The sequence below is a fragment of the Ovis canadensis genome, chromosome 11, assembly GCF_042477335.2.
Source record: "Ovis canadensis isolate MfBH-ARS-UI-01 breed Bighorn chromosome 11, ARS-UI_OviCan_v2, whole genome shotgun sequence".
NCBI classification, from domain to species: Eukaryota; Metazoa; Chordata; class Mammalia; order Artiodactyla; family Bovidae; genus Ovis; species Ovis canadensis.
Window position 1 is genome coordinate 28,997,766 of NC_091255.1, and position 19,779 is coordinate 29,017,544.

Here is a 19,779-nt window from a genome sequence, read left to right on the forward strand (position 1 = left end):
TGCTAGCTTGTCCCGTGTGGGTCAGGAGTGGGAGAGTCTTGAGGTCACTTCTGGATCCTAGAGACGTTTTTTTCAGAAGAAGAAAAAAATGCCAGTCGTATGGCACCCCCCTCTCTGGGCCCCTATTTTCCTAGGAAAGGAAGCCTGGGCTGAAAGGATAGCTTAGTTGCCAAGGCCATGTTGAAGGAGTCTTTGCTAAGGCTAGGCACCTTCCTATGGTCCCAAGGATGTCCTGGTCCATTACTTTCTACCGCTTGTAGCATGGCCATACTCAAATCAGAATCATCGTTACAAGTCGGAACTCATTGGTATAGCACAGTGCTTAAAGAACCTGTTCTGTACCAGACACACCGAGGCTCACCTCTCAGTGCCCCTGTTTACCAGGCGCGAGGCTTTGGGCAAGTTACAGTCTCTGTGAGTCTTTGTGTCTTTGTCTGTAAAGTGGTATTTCAGTTATAGCTGCATGAAAAACTACCTAAAATCTTAGTGGCTAAAAACAGCAACTATTGGACTTCCCTGGTGGCTTAGTGGTAAAGAATCTGCCTGCCAGTGCGGGGGACACAGGTTTTATCCCTGATCCAGAAGGATCCCTTATGCCTCAGAGCAAGCAAGCCCACAGGCCACAACTATTGAGTCTGTGCTCTAGAGCCCGGAAGCCACAGCTACTAAAGCCTGAGCGCCCTCGAGCGCATGCTCTTGAGAAGCACAATGCCTTCTAGAGAAGGCACCCAATAAGCAATTAGACGGGAGCCTCCACTCGCCACAACTGGAGAAAGGCCCGAGCACAGTAACGAAGAGCCAGCATAGCCAAACATAAATAAACAAAGAAACCTGTTTTATTCTATCTCATGATTTTGTAGCTCAGGAATTCAGATGGGTTTTGGCTAGATGAGTCTTATGCTCCACGTGGCATTAATTGGGTCACTCAGTGGTATTTAACTGGTGGCCAGGGTGGGCTGGAAGGTCCAAGATTGCTTCACTATTTTCTAAAGAAACTATTTGTTTATTTGTTTTTGGCTGCACTGGGTCTTTGTTGCTGCACGTGGGCTTTCTCTAGTTGTGGTGAACGGGCTTCTCATTGCAGTGGCTTCTCTTATTGCGAAGCACGGGCTCTAGAGCATGGGCTTAGTAGCTGCTCTGGGGCATGTGGGATCTTCCTGGACCAAGGATCGAACCAGTGTCCCCTGCATTGGCAAGGGGATTCTTAATCACTAGGCCAGCAGGGAAGTCCCAAGATTGCTTCACTCTTATGTCTGTCTCTCCATGTAGTCTCAGGGCCTCTCCATGTGGTCTCTCCAACAGGATGGTTGGACTAACATGGAGGATCCAAGAAGCTGCGTTTAAGGCCTGGGCCAGAAATTGTCCCCGTGTCACTTCCTCTATATCCTACGGGTCAAGCTGTCACAGAGCCTGTGATGGGAAGAGTGACCAAGAAGTGGGGGCCATCTTTAATGTGCCAAAAGTGGGGATAAAAATATCAATATTTACATCTAGGGCTGTGAGGATTAAACTAGATAATACATGCAGAGGCTGATTCACCGTGAGGCTAATGAAACTTCAGCCACGGGGCTCCTTAATTGCACGATCTTTTCCAAGTCTTAGGAACTAATTTTGTATTCACAATTTTTTCCTTTCCTTTTCTTCAAGAGTCCCCCTGAATTGTATAAGAATTAGGCCCTACACAGCCTGGCTGTGTCCCAAATGCATTTAGCATACTGCCTGGCACAGAGGGAGCCCTCACTCCAGGGCCCCTCATGTCCTAGGCTAGTGCCTGGTCCCCTTCTGTGTCTCCAGAGAAAGCTCTTCCTTTTACTCTGTCCTTTCCATTTGTTCAGGATCATTTCCCCTTCTCCTTTTTAAAAGACGCAAGTCAGACACGCTGAGAATAATTTCATAATCACAAACCTGCCCTCCCAATTGGCCCCTGAGCCTACCCCCTGACCTCACCACCCACCAGGGAGGTGGGTCTTACCCTGGGCATCGTGCCAAGTTCTTAGCCAGGCCCTCTAGAGTCTCCAAAGGAAATCAGGCTGGAGAGTGGGAAGACAGCAGGGGGAGGCAGCAGTCCCAGTGCCCGGCTGGGTCTAGGAGGCATTGAAATTCCAGGGCCGGAGTCCTGAGACAAAGATCGTAATGAGACAGGAAGGTGGCATAGGAAGGAGTCCATTTGCATGACAATAATTGAGCCGAGAATAGAAAGCTAGAGGGATGCAAGGGGTGAGGCTGGCAGCTGAGCCGGGCTAAACCTCACAAATCAGACTCCCCAGCTCTGCTTTGGAGGGGAGGCGGGGGCTGAGCACGGTGCCAGGCTTTGGGGGTTGGGAGGAGCGGGGCGAAGGCCAGGGCCCAGGGGACTGTGGGAATGCTGACCAGGTTGGACTTTGCTTTACTCCTCCTCCTTGGGGCTGGAGCCTGCCTCCACCGGCCCTCTCTGATCGCTGAGGTCTCTGTGGTCTCTGAGGCTGTAGAGCTAATTCAGCGGGCAGGATGGCTGCTCAGAGGGAGCTCTATGACGCCATTGTGATCGGGGCAGGCATCCAGGGCTGCTTCACGGCATACCACCTGGCCAAACACAGCAAGAAAATCCTCCTGCTGGAGCAGGTACCGTGTCCCCTCTGCACTCCTGACCTCAGGGACAGTCCCTTTCTCCTCCCCGCCCCCCAACCCCCAGAGGCTTTTCTGGAGCCAGCAGGCGGTGGGGTGGAGGACCTGATCATCACAAATCAAAGGGCCTGGTCATCACAAATTCTGTGCAGTGTGAAGCTTAGCTGTCTGGTGTGTTTCATGACGATGCAAAGACAGTTCCACCCTCCCTAAGACCTGCTTTGGGTTTCTAGGCACATTTCTTCCTTTTGCTGCCTCCCAGATCCTGTCCTTGACCAGCAAGTGTCCCAGGCCCCATTCTCTACCTTCTACCTACCCAGGATCCTCTGTGCCAAAATGGCTGCTCTGACCCAGAAAAGTAATCAGTTCTGCTTTGGGTAACCTTAAGCAGAGGTAATTCTGCCTGGAGGCAAAGGCTGATTAGTCCGCCTAGGAGGTAGGGTTTGTCCTGGCATATTTCTGGCCCCTTACCCTGCAACCGAGCAGCGGCTCCTGTTTCCTTCTGTCACCTCTGGATAATAGCAGTCTCCTTGTTTGATACACAGGAAATGAGGCTTAGGTTTGTTTTTTTTTTTCCTTATAGAAAAGTGACCCCATGAAGTGCAGTCTACTGGCCACTGCCCATGTAGGTAGGCCCTGTATAGCCACAGGGTCCTTCCCAGGGCAGATCCACCCAGCCCACCTTCCCAAGGTTTCTACCCTCCCGTTCTACCTGCATCTATCCAGGATGTTTTTGGTTTACTCTTCTTGGTAATGAGCTGGATTGGTTGGAAACCTTCATTTCTCGATCAGTTTTCTCAAAGCCTGAGGGATTCCTGGTCCAACCTCGAAGGAAACACTCTGTCTCTTGTTAAATCCCAAGATAGATCACTTGTCCTGAGCAATCTGAACTACAGAGAAAGAGTCAGCATCAGTTTCCTTGTCCATAAAATGAGGAACCTAGACTAGAAAGATCTCGAACCATCTTTCTAATTCTGCTTCTCCAAGAGTCTAAATGGAGGTTGCAACAGGATGACTGAAGATTAACTCACAGAGGGACTTTGGGATGCGAATGATGTTAGCAAAAAGAAGGCATGAGTTAGAGCTACTGAAGAACTTCTCTTCTGAAGCCAAGTCAGTACTTGGCCATAAAGGGAGAAATATTTGAAGGATAAGCACTCCTCATTGACAGCACATGATTAGCCGGCTCCTAAAGGGGAGGGGTGTCAGCTGCAGCTGTCTCTTGTTCTCCATCTCCAGTTCTTTCTCCCGCACTCCCGAGGAAGCTCCCATGGGCAGAGCCGGATCATCCGAAGGGCATACCCAGAAGATTTCTACACCCAGATGATGGCTGAGTGCTACTCCATGTGGGCCCAGCTGGAGCATGAGGCGGGAACCCAATTATACAGGTTGGGTTGGTGGGAGAGAATTCCTTGAATCCTGGGGCTTGGCACCTGGGGGTGCTTTTACCATAAGAGGGGGTGGTGCCAGGAACACTTGATGTGCAACAAGGGACACACAGGGTCTCGGAGGTGTTGGATCCATGGAAGCATTCTGCTTGCTGTCACCACGCCACGGGTCCAGCTGGCTCCGGCCAGGCTCTGAGTTCCAGGGCTGGGTTCAGACCATGTGCCCAAGGCTTGCAGAGGTTGTTTGGGGAAAGCTGCTGAAAAGACACTCGGCAGGTGCCCAGAGCTAGAGTGTGTATCTACATTTCCGTGAAGCTGACAGAAGCTCTATCAGGGCAGGGATTGAAATAGAGGAGAAGAACTCTGCTTGATTATTTTTAATTAAAAAAATAATTATTTGTTCGGCTGTGTTGGGTCTTAGTTGCATCATACGGGATCTTGCATTGCTCGTTGCAGCACGTGGACTCTCTAGTTGAGGCACGCAGGCTCAGTAGTTTTGGTGCATGGATTTAGTTGCTCCCTGGCATGTGGGATCTTAGTTCCTCAACCAGGGTTCGAACTCATGTCTCCAGGATTGCAAGGTGGATTCTCAACCGTTGGACCACCAGGGAAGTCCCTCTGCTTGATTCTTTATATTCCTACTAGTATCACAACTTCTCATGCTGGGTCCTCACCCTTAGAACAACCCATATAAATCCATTTCATTTTTCTCTGCATACCTCCTCCCGTGGGAACAAATGGCAATGCTCCTCAGGCCACACTGCTTGCCATGGAGGGAGCCTGCAGCTATTTCCATGGGAGCCTGATGCTCCCATGTCTTTTCTGACCCTTAAGATCCGTCCCCCAACCACGACCTTTCGAATACTCATGAGGAAGAAGGCAGACAACCCAGGAGGCAAAGAGAAGTTTTACCACCCATTGTATCATCCTCCCACCTTCTCTATGGCTCTTAACTGAACTTCCTACAGAACCACTGCTCTACCCTACAGGGTGGCAGTTATTTTAATGGCCAGGAACCAAGAGGTTACTGTTCTGTTGCAAAAACACCATTAACTTAAGAACAAAGTGAAATCCATTATGCAAATACAGCTAGGGCAGCTAATTACAGATTGATTCCAGAGGCAGCTAATGCACCCAGCACCCAAATAAAGGAGCATGTCTTGCTGAGGGGTGGCCTGGCAAAGGGACCCCCCTCTCCGTCAGCCATCTGTGAATATTGCTGAGTATCTTGTGCTGAAAGATCTGCCGAGGCCTTGGAGGGCACACTTCATCCCAGAAGACAAGGAGGCAACTGAGAGATGTTTGGAAAGTGGAATCTTTCAGAGAGGAGACAACTCTGGACTCAGACAGGCTTGCATTTGACTTTGTGCTCTACCTCTTACCAGCTGTGTGACCTTGGAAAAGTTTCTGTACCTCTCTGCACCTCATTTTCTCTTCTAGGGCTTTGTGAGAATTAAATGAGACTCTTATGAAATACTTGGCACTATGCCTAGCACCTTTAAATACAAACATGGCAGTTCCTTCCAGTTATTCTGGGTCAGCTGCGTCCTATCTCCATCGAGTAAGGGGGGAAGAAATGCAGGAGGAGGCAGATGGGATACAGGAAGCATGGACATCGAGGGGAAGGGCTGCTGGAGAGAGGGAAAGGGACCGTTGGATAGGAGACTCGATCTCACAACCCTCTTTGGCAGGAAGGCAGGAATTTGGAAGGGCTTTGGAATAAGGCAGGCCTGGCTCTAGATATCAGTTCACTCTGACATATTTAGCTGTGTGGTTTGGAGCAAGCTGTCTAACCCCTGTGAGACTCAATTTTCTCATCTGCAAAATAGGGGTAATAATATCTATTTCCTAGGTCTGTTGTGAGGATAAGTATGTAAAGGGTTTAGAATGCTACCTGACAAATCACCACCATCATCATCACTGCATGTTTTAGTGCTTATGATAAGAAGCTGGGGGTCCAATGGCTAAGACTCTGTGCGCTCCCAATGCAGGGGACACAGGTTTGATCCCTTGTCAGGGAAGATCTTGTATGTTGTTCAGCCAGAAAAAAACAAAAAGGAAACTAAGGCTGTTCTAAAAGTACCTGATCCATGTTAACTCATTTAATTCTCCCTACAAACTTATGAGAGGGTTGCTACTGACCAGTCAAGATCTTAACCAGTAGTGCAATTCACAGAATTACTCAACTTTTAGTCTAGAGCAGAGTTTGGCAAACTTTCTGTGAATGGCCATATAGTAAGTTTGCAGGCATTGCAGGCCATATGGTCTCTGTTGCAGCAATTCAGTTCTGCCAGTTACTCAACTCTGCCATTGTGAAAGCAGCCACGAATAAAGTGAAAGTGAAAGTTGCTAAGAGCTGTCCGACTCTTCGTGACCCCACATAGTCTGCCAGGCTCCTCTGTCCATGGAATTCTCCAGGCAAGAATACCGGAGTGGGTTGCCATTCCCTTCTCCAGGGGATCTTCCTGATCCGGGATTGAACCCGGGTCTCCTGCACGTCAGGCTGATTCTCTACCATCTGAGCCACCATAATACGAAAACAAATGACCATGGCTGGGTTCCAATAAAACTTTACGGACACGGAAACTTCACATAATTTTCAGCTCATGAAATATTCTTTTGCTTTTCGTCAACCATTTGAAAACTTGAAAACCATCTTGGCTGTGGGACAGGCATAAACAGGTGGCAGACCTGATACAGCCCCTGGGTCATATCTTGCTGGCTCCTGATTTAGGGGATGACAGAGGATGAGATGGTTGGATGGCATCACCAGCTCAAAGGATAAGAGTTTGAGGAAGCTCAGGAGTTGAAAGGAAGCCTGTTGTACTGCAGTCCATAGGGTCACAAAGAGTCAGACATGACTGAGCGACTAAATTGATAGATTGATTGATTTAGGAAATACCACAGACTACTTACCTTGTCCATCTCTTGTCTCCATACAAGTTCATGCCTAAATTATCCCAGATCAAAAGATTGCTCTGTGTGCGCACATGTGCTCAGTTCCTCGGTCATGTCTGACTCTTTATGACCCCATGGACTGTAGCCCATCAGGCTTCTCTGTCCATGGGATTTCCCAGGCAAAGAGTATTGGAGTAGGTTGCCATTTCCTTCTCCAGGGGATCTTCCCCACGCAGGGATCGAACCCAGGTCTCCCACATTTCAGGTAGATGCTTTAACCTTTGAGCCACCAGGGAAGCCAGGACATACTCTCGCCCCTCTTAAAAGACTATCTACCCGCTTTCCCTGCAAAAAGACTCTTCCTATGCTTCAAAGCCCCACTTACAGAAAATGAGGAGTGAAGTGAATGTTCTTTGAAAAATCTTGAAAGTTCTTTATAGTGCTAGGTTTTATTATTGTGTTGTGTTGTTATTATTAACAATTTCTTCCTTACGGCCAACCTAATTTACCCAGGCAGGCTAGTTTATTTAGTTCTTTTACTCGGAGCCACGGAACAGATACTTCCCATTCCAATTCCTTGATCTTTTGTTCCTAATTCTGATTTTCTAAATGATCCATCAGCTGTGTGGTTTTTATTCTCTTAAGTTCTTCTGGAAGAACTAGCACAATATCATAATTGAACTGATAGATACAAACATATTTACTTAATGATATTTGATGATGATTGAAAAAAAAAAGCCTTCAGGAGCTGATAGTTGAGGTGGTCGTCCAATTCTTTTCATTCTGTTCTGCCACTCCCAGTGACAGTGGCATACTGAATATGGGTGGGCTCCGGATATTTGCATATACTCCGGGAACAGACAATGACACGTGTCAGATCACAAGGTCTGAGTCTTTTGTGATGTGTACAGCCAGGATGATGATACCCAGAGCAAATCCCAGCTCTGTGGCCCATCTCTTTCCTGCCCCCGCCTTCTCCCTTTGAGTCCTACTATCTAGCTCCTGACCCGGGCTGCCCCTGCTTAGCTGACAATATCAGACAAGATCACAGCCGTAGGCAGTACAGCTGCTGGCAGAACCTGGTGGCCCCCTCCGCAGCTGCTGCTTCCCGTGTCTGCAAAGTGTCTGGCTTGTCAGCCACATCCCCTCCCTGGAGCAGTCTTTGTTAACCAATTCCACCTCGGCCCACTGAGCTGAAGATGAAACACCAGGAGCTCCTCGAAAACCAACAAAGACAGCAGCCATTACCAAGTCCTACTGGAGCCCCTTCCCCAAGGCGACTCTCAGAGCTGGCTTCCTGGTACTTTTCACCCAGAGAGGGGGAAGCTGGAGCTTGGAATGGGAGATGGCAGATGCACGGAGAGCTGTCTGCCCCTCCCAATTCCTCCCAGCTCCATCCTGCCTCCTGTCCTATTGTAGTAACTGGTAAAAATCCCTCATCACCAATTCCGTCCATCACTTCTAAGGCTTTAATAGGACCACAGAGAAGTCAAGGGCTTCACTGGTGGCTCAAGCAGTAGAGAATCTGCCTGCAATGCGGGAGACCCAGGTTTGATCCCTGGGTCAGGAAGATCCCCTGGAGAAGGGGATGACTACCCACTCCAGTATTCTTGCCTGGAGAATTCCATGGGCAGATCCTGGCAGGTCACAGTCCATGGAGTCACAAAGAGTTGGACATGACTGAGCAACTCACACACTCACACACACATACACACACAGAAGTCAACAGGATGCTGGGAGGAATCTCTTCCTAGCACTGGATCCAGCTAGGGTTGGGAAGAAGGCACAGTTCAGCACCAAATTCTCGGCACTCAGTTGATGGTGTCCTGCGACTTCGGAGGTGAACTGTTTTCAGGGTTCCCTGGCACCCAGCCTCACTTCAAGGTGCCGTCTTTCTAGACCAGCCCTGACTACTCCCTGACTACTCATTTCCTGGTCTTTCTTTTTTTTTTTTTTGGCCTGTGAGATCTTTGTTCCTTCTCACCCTCTTCCTCCCAAAACTTGGTAGCTGGGATCTGAGCAGAAAAAGAGGAAAGGGAGGCCCAGAGCATGGGGGTGAGAAATTGATGCAGAATGAGCAGACTGTTTATTGGGATCTAGGAAAAGCCATTAAGAAAATAAGCACTTAAATGATTTTCAATCTGCCCGTGGAAGTCATCTATCTTCATGCTGGGGGAGAAAAAGCCCGTTCTCCAATCCCGGTTTTGATTGACTGATTTCCAATTCTCTAAACATTTCCCACAGGAGACTCTCACCTATCTCCCATAATGACAGGCCTTTGCATTTCCAGGCAGTGTTTTACATTTATTTCCGATTTGCTCATAATGGTCAAAAAATCTCTCTCCAATCCAAGGCATTTCTCCAGCAGTGCATGGTTTCCCTCGGGCCAAATAGCTCAGCTGTGATCCACGGAAAATGAGAATTTCCCAAACGCATCTTCGGACTAGGGGAGGGTCCGGCACCGCAAATTCAGACGGAAAATTCCCCACTGTTAGATCAATATCTGGGCTAAGAAATAAATGCCACAGGGGCAGAGAGCTGGAGCAAAATGATTACAATCGGCACAATTACATTCACCGGCAGAATCAGCTCGCTGATTACTCCTAGGGATGGGGTGCTCCCGCTTCAGCCACCACAGGACGGCTTGGGAATTAGAACATCACTCAGCATTTCATAATTTGACAGATTTGCCCGTTGCCTTGGCATGAGTTCATTTCCTCCATGCAGTACATTCCTGTAAGAGGAGTTCTTATTTCAAGGAAGGAAGGAAGGAAAGAAGAAAGGCAAGAAGAGAAGAAGAAAAAGAGGGTAAAATGAAGGGAAAGTAAATCTCAGAATATACGAGAGACCAAGGCTGGTACGTTGCAGGCAGAGGTTAAAATATGCTGCTTGGGAATTTCCGGGTCAGGGATCTGATATTATGACTGCTCAGGTGAGAATGAAGCCAGGACTTAAGCAGAACTGTAGCCAGCCACAGCTTCATGGGGTACAAAGGGCTCAAGAACGTATGCTTGGGTGACTTCCTTTTCCTGTTGACCGAGGAGTTTACTAGGCGAGTTTTCATTACCTGAAACCCAATCTGAAGTCCTTCTGGGGCCACAGGAAAAGGACTGTCTGCTGACAGGTGGGGATTTCTACAGCATCTTCCCTCTGCCAAGCTTTGAAGAGGCAGAGGCGCTCAGCGCTTTCTCATCAGTGGTGGATGCTGAGTAGGCGGGGGCCATGGCAAATGGATTGGGCACGCTGCGAGGCTCTGTGTACTGACACCGGCCCCAGGGCCCGCTGTGTCCCTACCCCCTCCCAATCTTCTCTTTAATCCCCCCAACCAGATAATGTGGGATTTGGAAGCATGTAATATCCATGAGACTCCATTATAGGCTATTAGGAGCTTTATATACAGTACCTGGGGGATGTGTCAGGCTGATGCTTGTCACTGTGGCTGCCGGAACCAAGAGGGACTACAGGAGTGGTCCCATGGGCCAAAGTGACCCTTCTATCGTTTTTATCAGTTTCCACAAAAAGGCAGCTCTGATCTCTGGTGACAGAGAGGTGGAAAGCATTAAACAGAAACGGCTTTCACTCAGAGTAAGAAGCATACAGGGATGTACAGGGAGAAGCACAATCACCGAACCACTGGATTAGTTCCTGGAGCCCTAAGGGGCTATCTACTGGGGTTTCTGCATGAGGGCACTATTGGCATTTGGGTGGGATTTTCCTGAACATTCCAGGTTTAATATCCCTGGCCCCTGCCCACCAAATGTGAATGGCAACCCCCAGGTATTGTGACAAGCAAAAAAACAAAAACAAAAAAGATCCAGGCCATTTCTACACCCTCTCTGATGTGAAATCTCTAATAGTCCAACAGTCATGCATTACAGAAGAGGAATCTGGGGGTTGGCTCAGCGAGCAATCAGAGCAAGGATACAGAGAGGATGACAGGACTGGACCTAGAGCCAGATCTCCCAACTTAGGATCCTTTCCACAAAACAAGCAGCCTGAGGAGGAACCAAGAGATTGACACACAGGAAGGGATAAAACATGATACGCCAAGGAAAAGGGACCACGAAAAGAAACAGCAAGGGGTTGGGGAAGGGAAAAGAAATAAAGTTGTTGTTCAGTCGCTCAGTTGTGTCCAACTCTTTGAGACCCCATGGACTGCAGCACACCAGGCTTCCCTGTCCTTCACCATCTCCCAGAGCTTGCTCAAACTCAAGTCCATTGAGTCAGTGATGCCATCCAACCATCTCATCCTCTGTTGTCCCCTTGATCTCTGAAGAACAGAGATCAAAACAGTGAGTAGGGTCAGGGAACTGGAGGGAGGGGAAGAAATCTTACCAGATTCATTCAACCTTTACCACTTTATAGGTGTGGCGATAAAAGAGGACTTAGGATCTCTGTCCTCAAGGGCAGGGTGGATCCTGAGGAGGGAAGATGGAGGGACAAGCAAACCAATAGTGACAGCCAAGATCAGACTGAGGGATGGGCTGGATACCAGCGCAATACTGGGACTCTCACAACAGAACAGAGATGTCTCTGCCTGTTTTCTGAATGTGAGGCCAGGACTTCCCTGATGCCTGGCCCCAGACCCTTGCTGAAGAATGACAGAGAAGGAAGGGCCCAGATGCAAACTCTCACGTAGGGGTCTTTTTTTCTTTTTAACAGGCAGACTGGACTACTGCTGCTGGGAATGAAGGAGAATCCAGAATTAAAGACAATCCAGGCTACTTTGTCGAGGCAGGGAGTGGAGCACCAGTGTCTTTCATCTGAGGAACTGAAGCAATGTTTCCCCAATATTCGGTTGGCCAGGGGAGAAGTGGGGCTCTTGGAGGTGTCCGGAGGAGTTCTCTATGCCGACAAGGCGCTCAGAGCTCTCCAGGTGACATGGTGGATCGTTAGGGGCCACACAGCTCCTGCTCTGGGCATCCTGGGTCCCCGTCAGCCATCCCCTGACCCCTGGCCAGAGGAGCGCATTGGCCCTGAGGGTTCTAGTCTTCACTGTGGGGGCAGGGCGATTTTAGATATCCTATTAGGCCTGGACAATACGGGTGAGGAGGTCTAGAGCCTGCCCGCTCTTTTCTGCCCTTAGTGAAGGATTCTTTGTCCACCAGGGTGAACCACATATAAAAATGATTCTTCCTTCCCTGTTCCTGCCCTTTCAGGATGCAATTCGAAAGCTAGGTGGCATAGTGCATGATGGAGAGAAGGTAGTGGAGATAAAACCAGGGCTACCAGTCGCGGTGAAAACTACCTCCAGGAGCTACCAAGCCAAGAGCTTGATCATCACGGCAGGTCCTTGGACCAACCGGCTCCTCCGTCCCTTGGGAGCTGAGCTACCTCTCCAGGTAGGGGGAACTAGAAGCTTGGGAGGTCATGTTTAAGAAAAGTTGGACCTAGAGGGACTTGAGCTTGAATCTTCCACCTGCCACGTGTTAGTGGATGACTTTGGGCAAGTTCATTCACCTCACTGAACCTCAATTTTATAGCCTGTAAAATGGGGACTAGGGCTGTTGGAGAATTAAATTAAATGATATATATAAAGGCCTTGAGACTTCCCAGGTGGCACAGTGGTAAAGAATAAGCCTACCAATGCCAGAGACTCAGGAGATGCGGGTTCAATCCCTGGGTCGGGAAGATTCCCTAGCAAAGGAAATGGCAACCCACTCCAGTATTCTTGCCTGGAGAATCCCATGGACAGAGAATCCTGGGGGGCTATGGTCCATGGGGTTGCAAAGAGTCGGACATGACTGAAACAACTTAGCAAGCACACACACAACACAATATCACATGTAAATGACACGAGAACTGAGTGAAACAAAGATGGGTGAGTTGAGCAGGGCATCTGGAGGACCCCAGAATGTTCTCCTTTTCATTTCCCACTTTCTCTTCCTGCTCCAAGACCCTGCGGATCAACGTGTGTTACTGGCAAGAGAAGGTTGCTGGAAGCTACAGTGTGTCCCAGGCCTTTCCATGCTTCATGGGCCTGGGCTTAAGCCTGGCTCCTCACCACATCTACGGGCTGCCCTCCAGAGAGTATCCAGGGCTGATGAAGGTGAGGGGAGAGGTCCAGAGAAGGCTACCAGGGTCCCATGCAGATTTGGGGCGGCTACCCTAACTTCCCTCTCAATGAGCTCCCTCAGACCCCAGCGAGCAGCAGCAGGAACCAACTTCACTATTCAGTATGTGCTGCACGAGACTCCCAGCTGTCCTGGGGCCCAGCAAAGGGAGCCCTTCCTTTGTAAACAGAGGGTTAGCTGGGGAACGGACGGCTAGGCAACCTTATGTGGCAACAAAAAGCATCTGACAGGACTGGGGAAGGCTGGGGTGATGGCTGTGGTGCCTCCTGTGTGCAACCTGCCCCCCACCATCTCCTGCCGGGCTGGGGGTGGTGTGCAGGAAGCCGGCCCTTCCAGCTCAAACTGCTCTGATTGGGAGCCAGGTCTGCTATCACCACGGCAACAATGCAGATCCGGAGGAGCGGGACTGCCCGGCAGCTTTCTCAGACATCCAAGATGTCCACATCCTGAGCGGTTTTGTCAGAGATCACTTACCTGACCTGCAGCCTGAGCCTGCTGTGATGGAGCACTGCATGTACACGGTAAGTGTGGGGGCAGCCGGGCCGGGCCCTCCCACGGCCCTGGGAGCAGGGCAATGGGGCAGACCGGCCTTGCGCGGCTTGGGCCAGACTCGGCCTGACCTCTGACATAGAATGTGACTTGAAACAAATGAGCTCATTTCTGAGGGTCGGCTCGCCTCCACCCGAGAGGGCCCATTAGAGGTTATTCATATTCCTTTTCATTAGGAAACTAGGCTTATGTCTGGCAGTCCTTCACTATGTTTCCCGGAAGAACTCTAAAAGAGTTTTTGGCAAGATGTTCTAGTTGAGCAGGCCTTGGGGACAAAGAGAAGAGACAGATGTCACCAGGGCCGGAGGCATCTTGGCTGAAGTTAGTTTACACACATTAACTGAGCACCTACTGTGTTCATAGCTCTGTATGAGAAGAGACAGATGGACAAATGAGAAAGACCTGCGTACCCCAGGGCACTGGCATGCAGAAAGCACGCCTGTGTCCTGTTCCCATTCTTTCTGGAAAGAAATCCAGCCGAGTCTCCTCCCTTCTGAGCCTGCAGCTCTTCTTCCTCCTTCTATCCTCAAAGGACACAGGTGTGATTGTTTCTTTCTAGAACACCCCCGATGGGCACTTCGTTCTTGATAGACACCCAAAGTACGACAACATTGTCATTGGTGCTGGATTCTCTGGTGAGCCTGAGCGAGGGAAGATGGGGTGCCTTAAAGTTGACCTCAGTGCAAGGCAGAATGGTGTTTTTCATGCTTTAAGCTGGTAAGAGAAGGGCCAAAGTCCAGATTGTGAGTGTATAAGGGGGCTGAACAGGGCTGTCAGAGAATAAGGGGTGCTCATGGTGGGAGGCACCTTCTGCCTTTGGGGTGCAACCAGTGGGAATGTTAGCCCTGTCTGGGGACTGTGTAGGGGACTTCCAGGGAGCCCAGCTCTTGTCTATGAGGATGCCTGACCACCTGTTCTCCTTTCCCTAGGGCATGGGTTCAAGTTGTCCCCTGTTGTGGGGAAGATCTTGTACGAATTAAGCATGAAATTAACGCCATCCTATGACTTGACACCTTTTCGAATCAGCCGCTTTCCTAGCCTGGGCAAAGCCCACCTTTGACCCCTGGCCAGCAGCTTTCCTTCGGTGCCCAGGAGTTGGAAATAAAGCTGGGAAAGACATCTAAGAGTAAGAAAGAGGCTGTGGGAGGCTATCCTTTTCTCCTGCCTCTCTTCAGTCCCCCATAAACACCAGCTGATTGAACGTACCTTCTTTCTCTGGCCAGCTCCCCAATCACACACCACTTTTTTGCTTCAGTTCAATCAGATATTCTATAATCACGGAGTGCCAAGGACCTTGGAGGTGGATGTCTCAGTGAGGAAGGGGCATAAGGACTGGCTCAGGAGACCAAAGCAACTGTTAAAATTCTCTTCACTGGCGCATTTGTTGAATTTCGGATAGATCTGACGAAAGTTGCCTAGGGGAGGGTAAACAAGATGGTCTGTAGACCATTCATGCCCTTGGAGCTCCTTTTCATAAAACTAGAGCCATCCTCTATCATGAACCCCCACAAAATGTGGCTCGTCGTGGGTACACAGTAAATGTTTGTTGAAAAAAAAGAATGTGTTGAACAAACAGATAAGTAAATGACTGCCTTGCATGAAAGCCTGTGGCAGGCTTTATTTTCCATGTGACCTTATTTCTTACAGAATTTAATTGTCTGAATTAGCACCACAGAATCCATTACCCCAGGACTCCTTAGGGTCTTTATCCCCTCAACGCACCACACCCTCTTTCTCTAGATTCTTTGTCTGGTTCTCATCCTCTCATAAAGACGCTCAACTCCCCAGTCTCTCATTAAGGTGTATTGTCAGGTCTTTATGAAGATGGAGCTGTTCTACCAGAAAGGAAGAGAGAGACACACTCGCTCAGAAACCCTGTTCAATGTTTGAATGTTAAATGTGCCATTTTATTATCATTAGGATTGCTCCCACTTAATGAAACAGCATTAACACCGAGTCGGCTGGCCTCCTTGCACTAATTGCTTTGGAAGGAAACAGGCTCATAACTGCCCCAGGGTGGGTGGAGGGGTGAAAGGTGTAAACAGAGACTCAAGGAAGGCTGAGCGCATTCTGATGAAACCAAAGCAGGAGGATCTCCAGACAGGGGCCCCTAGGACCCAAAAGAATAGGAGTTAACGTGCTCTGGGGAGAAAAAACAAAACAAAACAAAACAAAACTGGGACTGGGTGGGGTGGAAATGTTCAGAGGAATCCCTGAGTGGGGAGGAGTGGGAAATGAGAATAAGAGTAAAAATATTCTCAAAGGAAAAACAACACAGAGGAAATTACTCTTCAATTGCCGTATGGGCCTAGGCACATGGATTAATGCTGATTTCTCCTGGGAATTATAAAAGCTAGCCAGTTGGAATGGAACACGTTTCCAACTCTGCTTTTTGGGTGCTCTCACTTGGTTTCCTGAACCACAGCCTCTAAAAGGGGGGGGCGGGGAGGTTAATCATATCTGTAAAATGGGAATGATATTACATCTCATGGATCAACCTTGAAGATATAATGCTGAATAAAATCATCCAGACATAAAAGGACAAGCAGTGTATGATTCCACTTGTACGAGCTATGTATGCGTGCGCGTGCGCGCTCAGTCGCTTCAGTCATGTCTGACTCTGTGACCCTATGGACTGTAGCCCACCAGGCTCCACTGTCCATGGGATGTCCATGCAAGAATACTGGGGTGGGTTGCCATGCCCTCCTTTAGGGGATCTTCTTAATCCAGAGATCAAACCCGAGTCTCTCCTGTCTCCTGCTTTGGCAGGTGGGTTCTTTACCACTAGTACCTCTTGGGAAACTTCTGAGCTACTTAGAGTAGTCAAATTAACAGAAACAGAAGGGGGAATGGTGGTTGCCAGGGGCTGGAGAGAGGAATAAGGAATTATTGTTTAATGGGCACAGAGCTTCAGTTTGGGAAGATGAAAAAGTTCTGGAGATGGATGATGGTGATGTTTGTATAAGACTGTGAATGTATTTAAATGCCACTCAACTGTACACTTCACATGGTTAAGATGGGGGACTTCCCTAGTGGTCCAGTGGCTAAGACTCCAAGCTTGCCAGTGCAGGAGGCCTGGGTTCGATCCTTGGTCAGGGAAATAGACACTGCTTGCCACAACTAAGAGTTTGCATGTGGCAACTAAAAGATCTGCATGCCTCAGCTAAGACCTGATGCAGCCAAATAAATACTTTAAAAAAATGGTTAAGATAGTATATTGTATGTTATGTATATTTTACCACAATTTTAAAAAGTGGGGCCCTTCCCTGGTGGTCCTGCAGATAAGAATCTACCTGCCAATGCAAGCGACAAGGGTTTGATCCCTGGTCCAGGAAGATTCCGCATGCCATGGAGGCAACTAAGCCCGTGTGCCACAGCTACCAAGCCCATGCTCTAGAACCCACATGCTGCAACTACTGAAGCCTGTGCGCCAAGAACATGTGCTCTGCAACAAGAGAAACCGCTGCCATGAGAACTCCATGCACCGCAACAGAGTAGCCCCCACTCACCACAACTTCATTCACACAGCAACGAAGACCCAGCACAGCCAAAAATAAGGTAATAAATAAAAATGTTTAAAAAGGGGATAATAATACTGACCAACTCTAAAGGAGTGTGTGAGGATCAAATAAGGTCATTCATTCCACACACAAATATTTGTGGCTTCTGTTCTGTGCCAGGCACTATGCTAGGCATGGTGGATGTACGTATGAATAAAACAATCGATGGCAATCTCTACTCTTGTGGTGTTTACAGCCCAGTGAGGAGAAGACATGTAGCTAATGCTTTCGTGCTTGTGCTCACGCTCAGTCATGTGCAACACTTTGTGACTCCATGGACTGTAGCCCTCCAGGCCCTTCTGTCCATTGAATGTTCTAGGCAAGGATATGGGAGTGGGTTGCCATTTCCTTCTCCAGGGGATCTTCCCCACCCACGGATCGAACCCACGTCTCTTATATCTCCGGCATTGGCAGGCGGATTCTTTTACCACTGAGCCTCCTGGGAAGCCTATGTAAATAATACATATGAATAGATTATATTGTACATTAGATGGTGACAAATGTGTTGGGGGAAAAGCAGAGCAGAGTGGGGAAGATAGCGAATGCTGGGGGAAGGCTTGCCCTTTTGGATGGTGGTCAGGGTGAGACTCATTGAGCAGACTTGGAGGAGAGGGAATGCATCAGGCAGATACCAGGATGTCTGTAAGAGCACATGGTGAATTGTAAAGCAAGGTATTGTGTTATTACTAAGAGAGAGATGAGGTACAGACAGGGATCAGGGTAAGATCCTGCCAGCTCCCCAGCCAGCAAAGTTGGGGAGAAAGGATGCTGGGGCTCTCTCTCTCCTTGTTCCACGGCTGCCCTCCACTCCCTCTGCCTCTGCTTCTCTCAGGGCCACCCTCCTCCCCCAGCCAGCTGCTGCAGCTCCCCTTCCAAAATATCTAGTCTTATTCAGCTTGCTGGTGACAGCGAAAGGAGGGGACCAGTGTCTAGAGGAGGCTGAGAAAGGACAAGTGGGGGACGCTGACAAGCGCTGCCTGAGCTGGCGAAGGCCCTTTACAAATGAGCCAGGGTGTCCTAGAAACAGAGTGCAGGCGGGGGCGGGGGCCGGGGCGCGCGGGTGTGTGTGGGAGGGGTGAGGTCAGGGCAGAGTGGAGAGAAGCAGGAATTGGATAAGAGGAGGCTGGCAACACGCAGGCCAGGGAGGCAGGCGAGGACCTGCAGGGATGTGCACACAACCCAAGTCGGAGGAACTGAGTATCTCTCATGGGGCGTGGGCTGGGGCCATGCAGGGGAGGAGAGTCTATGGCTATGGAGTAGAGGACTAGCCCTCGTAGATGGGCTCGGAGGGCCAACTTGAGGGTTTTAGTAACACTGAAGGATTTGCCAAGCAGACCTGCCAGCATTATCTCCCTGCCTCCCTTCTGCTTGAGCGTGGCCAGGCATCCACTTTCCGGCAGAAACCCTGCCTATCTTCAAGATGGGAGAAAATCAAAATAAATTGGGCAGGCAGGAAGAGACCTCTGGAAGGGCAACTGAGGTCCACATGAGCTGCAGGGGAGAGATAAGGGCAGCAAAGAGAAAGAGGCCGGCATGGTTGCCAACCAGACTAAGGCAAACAGAGGCAGGCTAAAAATAGATTGGGGGTGGGGAGGGAGGAGAGGCAGTCCAGAAAAGAAGGGAAAGCACAGGCAATCGATGCCATTGAGACTCTGACCCAATTCTTCATCTCTCAGCCTCACCATCTGAAAAATGAGGAGGTGATGGGGGAAAAGGGAAAGACTGGTACAGAGGGGAGTCAGGGGAAAGTAATTTGAGTCCTGAGACCTAGGCGACTAACTGTGCGGTACAAATTAATAGTACCAGTGCGGAAAAGAGAAGGTATGTGGTGTAGTTGATACAAGTGGAAACCTAATTGGAGTTTGGTTGGGTTTTAAACCACGACAGGTTTAAGGTCTTAAGGAGTGTGATTCTAATTCGGACTGAGGTTCACCTGCTTAGAAAGGTAAGCAGGAGAACAAGATGGCGGAGGAGTAGGTGGACATGGAGTGCTTCTCTCTCCACGGATACATCAGGAATACACCTTAAGACACAGAAGTGCATGCAGAACACCAGCTGAGAGCAGACAGGAGTACCTGAAGAGTGAAAAAGAATATACAGAACCATGCAAAACTCGAGATCAGCCCTGAGCCTTTGGAGTGGGAGCACTGACTCCAAGACCCTAGACTACCAGAGAACTAACCCTAGGGAGTATCAAATACTGAGAACTCACACAAAAGAAGCCACTTGAATACAAACTCCAGCATCACCCTACCACCAGTAGCACCCTGTGCAGGGCGCCTCAACTAGACAACAAACAAAAATAGAAAGATAAGAGGAGGCAACAAGGATGAGCTAATACAGGGACAGTAGGCTGCAGTGACTTGACGCTTGCATTTTACTTCTCAAAAGAGTGATTAAAAGACTTCCCTGGTGGTCCAGTGGTTAAGACTCTGTTCTCATAATGCAGGGGGCCCAGGTTCAATCCCTGGTCAGAGAACTAGATCCAACATGCCGAAACTAAGACTTTGCATATCACAACAAAGATTGAAGATCCCATGGGTACCAACTAAGACCCGGCACAGTTAAATAATTTCTTTTTTTCTAAAAGAGTGAGTAAAGAGAATTTGGTTATTGGATATTCTATTTCAATGATGGGCTTCCTCTTGCTTGCAGTAAGAGGGATTTAGGCTAGACCTCAGGAAATCCACCCAATCACTAAGTAAA

At 49.1% G+C, this 19,779-nt stretch overlaps 1 protein-coding gene and 1 non-coding gene across 7 annotated transcripts; both read left to right on the forward strand.

Moving 5' to 3' along the window:
• The first annotated feature begins 2,017 nt into the window (after nt 1-2,017).
• Nucleotides 2,018-17,245, forward strand: PIPOX (pipecolic acid and sarcosine oxidase). 6 transcript variants are annotated; one of them, XR_011259776.1, is made up of 9 exons: nt 2,384-2,601; nt 3,844-3,992; nt 11,553-11,766; nt 12,050-12,232; nt 12,787-12,939; nt 13,327-13,485; nt 14,073-14,148; nt 14,443-14,639; nt 16,795-17,245. XR_011259776.1 is itself a non-coding variant. In XM_069602986.1 (8 exons), the coding sequence occupies exons 1-8, from the start codon at nt 2,488-2,490 to the stop codon at nt 14,571-14,573; spliced, it is 1,179 nt and encodes a 392-aa protein (XP_069459087.1). In that variant the 5' UTR covers nt 2,018-2,487; the 3' UTR covers nt 14,574-16,052. The 6 variants fall into 6 exon arrangements, 2 of the variants coding, with proteins under 2 accessions (XP_069459087.1, XP_069459086.1); XR_011259775.1 differs by lacking the exon at nt 16,795-17,245 and adding an exon at nt 14,769-16,052; XR_011259774.1 differs by having other exon boundaries at nt 2,393-2,601; nt 14,073-14,230.
• Nucleotides 17,246-19,479: 2,234 nt separating this feature from the next.
• Nucleotides 19,480-19,552, forward strand: TRNAM-CAU (transfer RNA methionine (anticodon CAU)). Its single transcript has one exon. It is a non-coding gene; the product is annotated as a tRNA-Met (tRNA).
• The last annotated feature ends 227 nt before the right edge of the window (nt 19,553-19,779 follow it).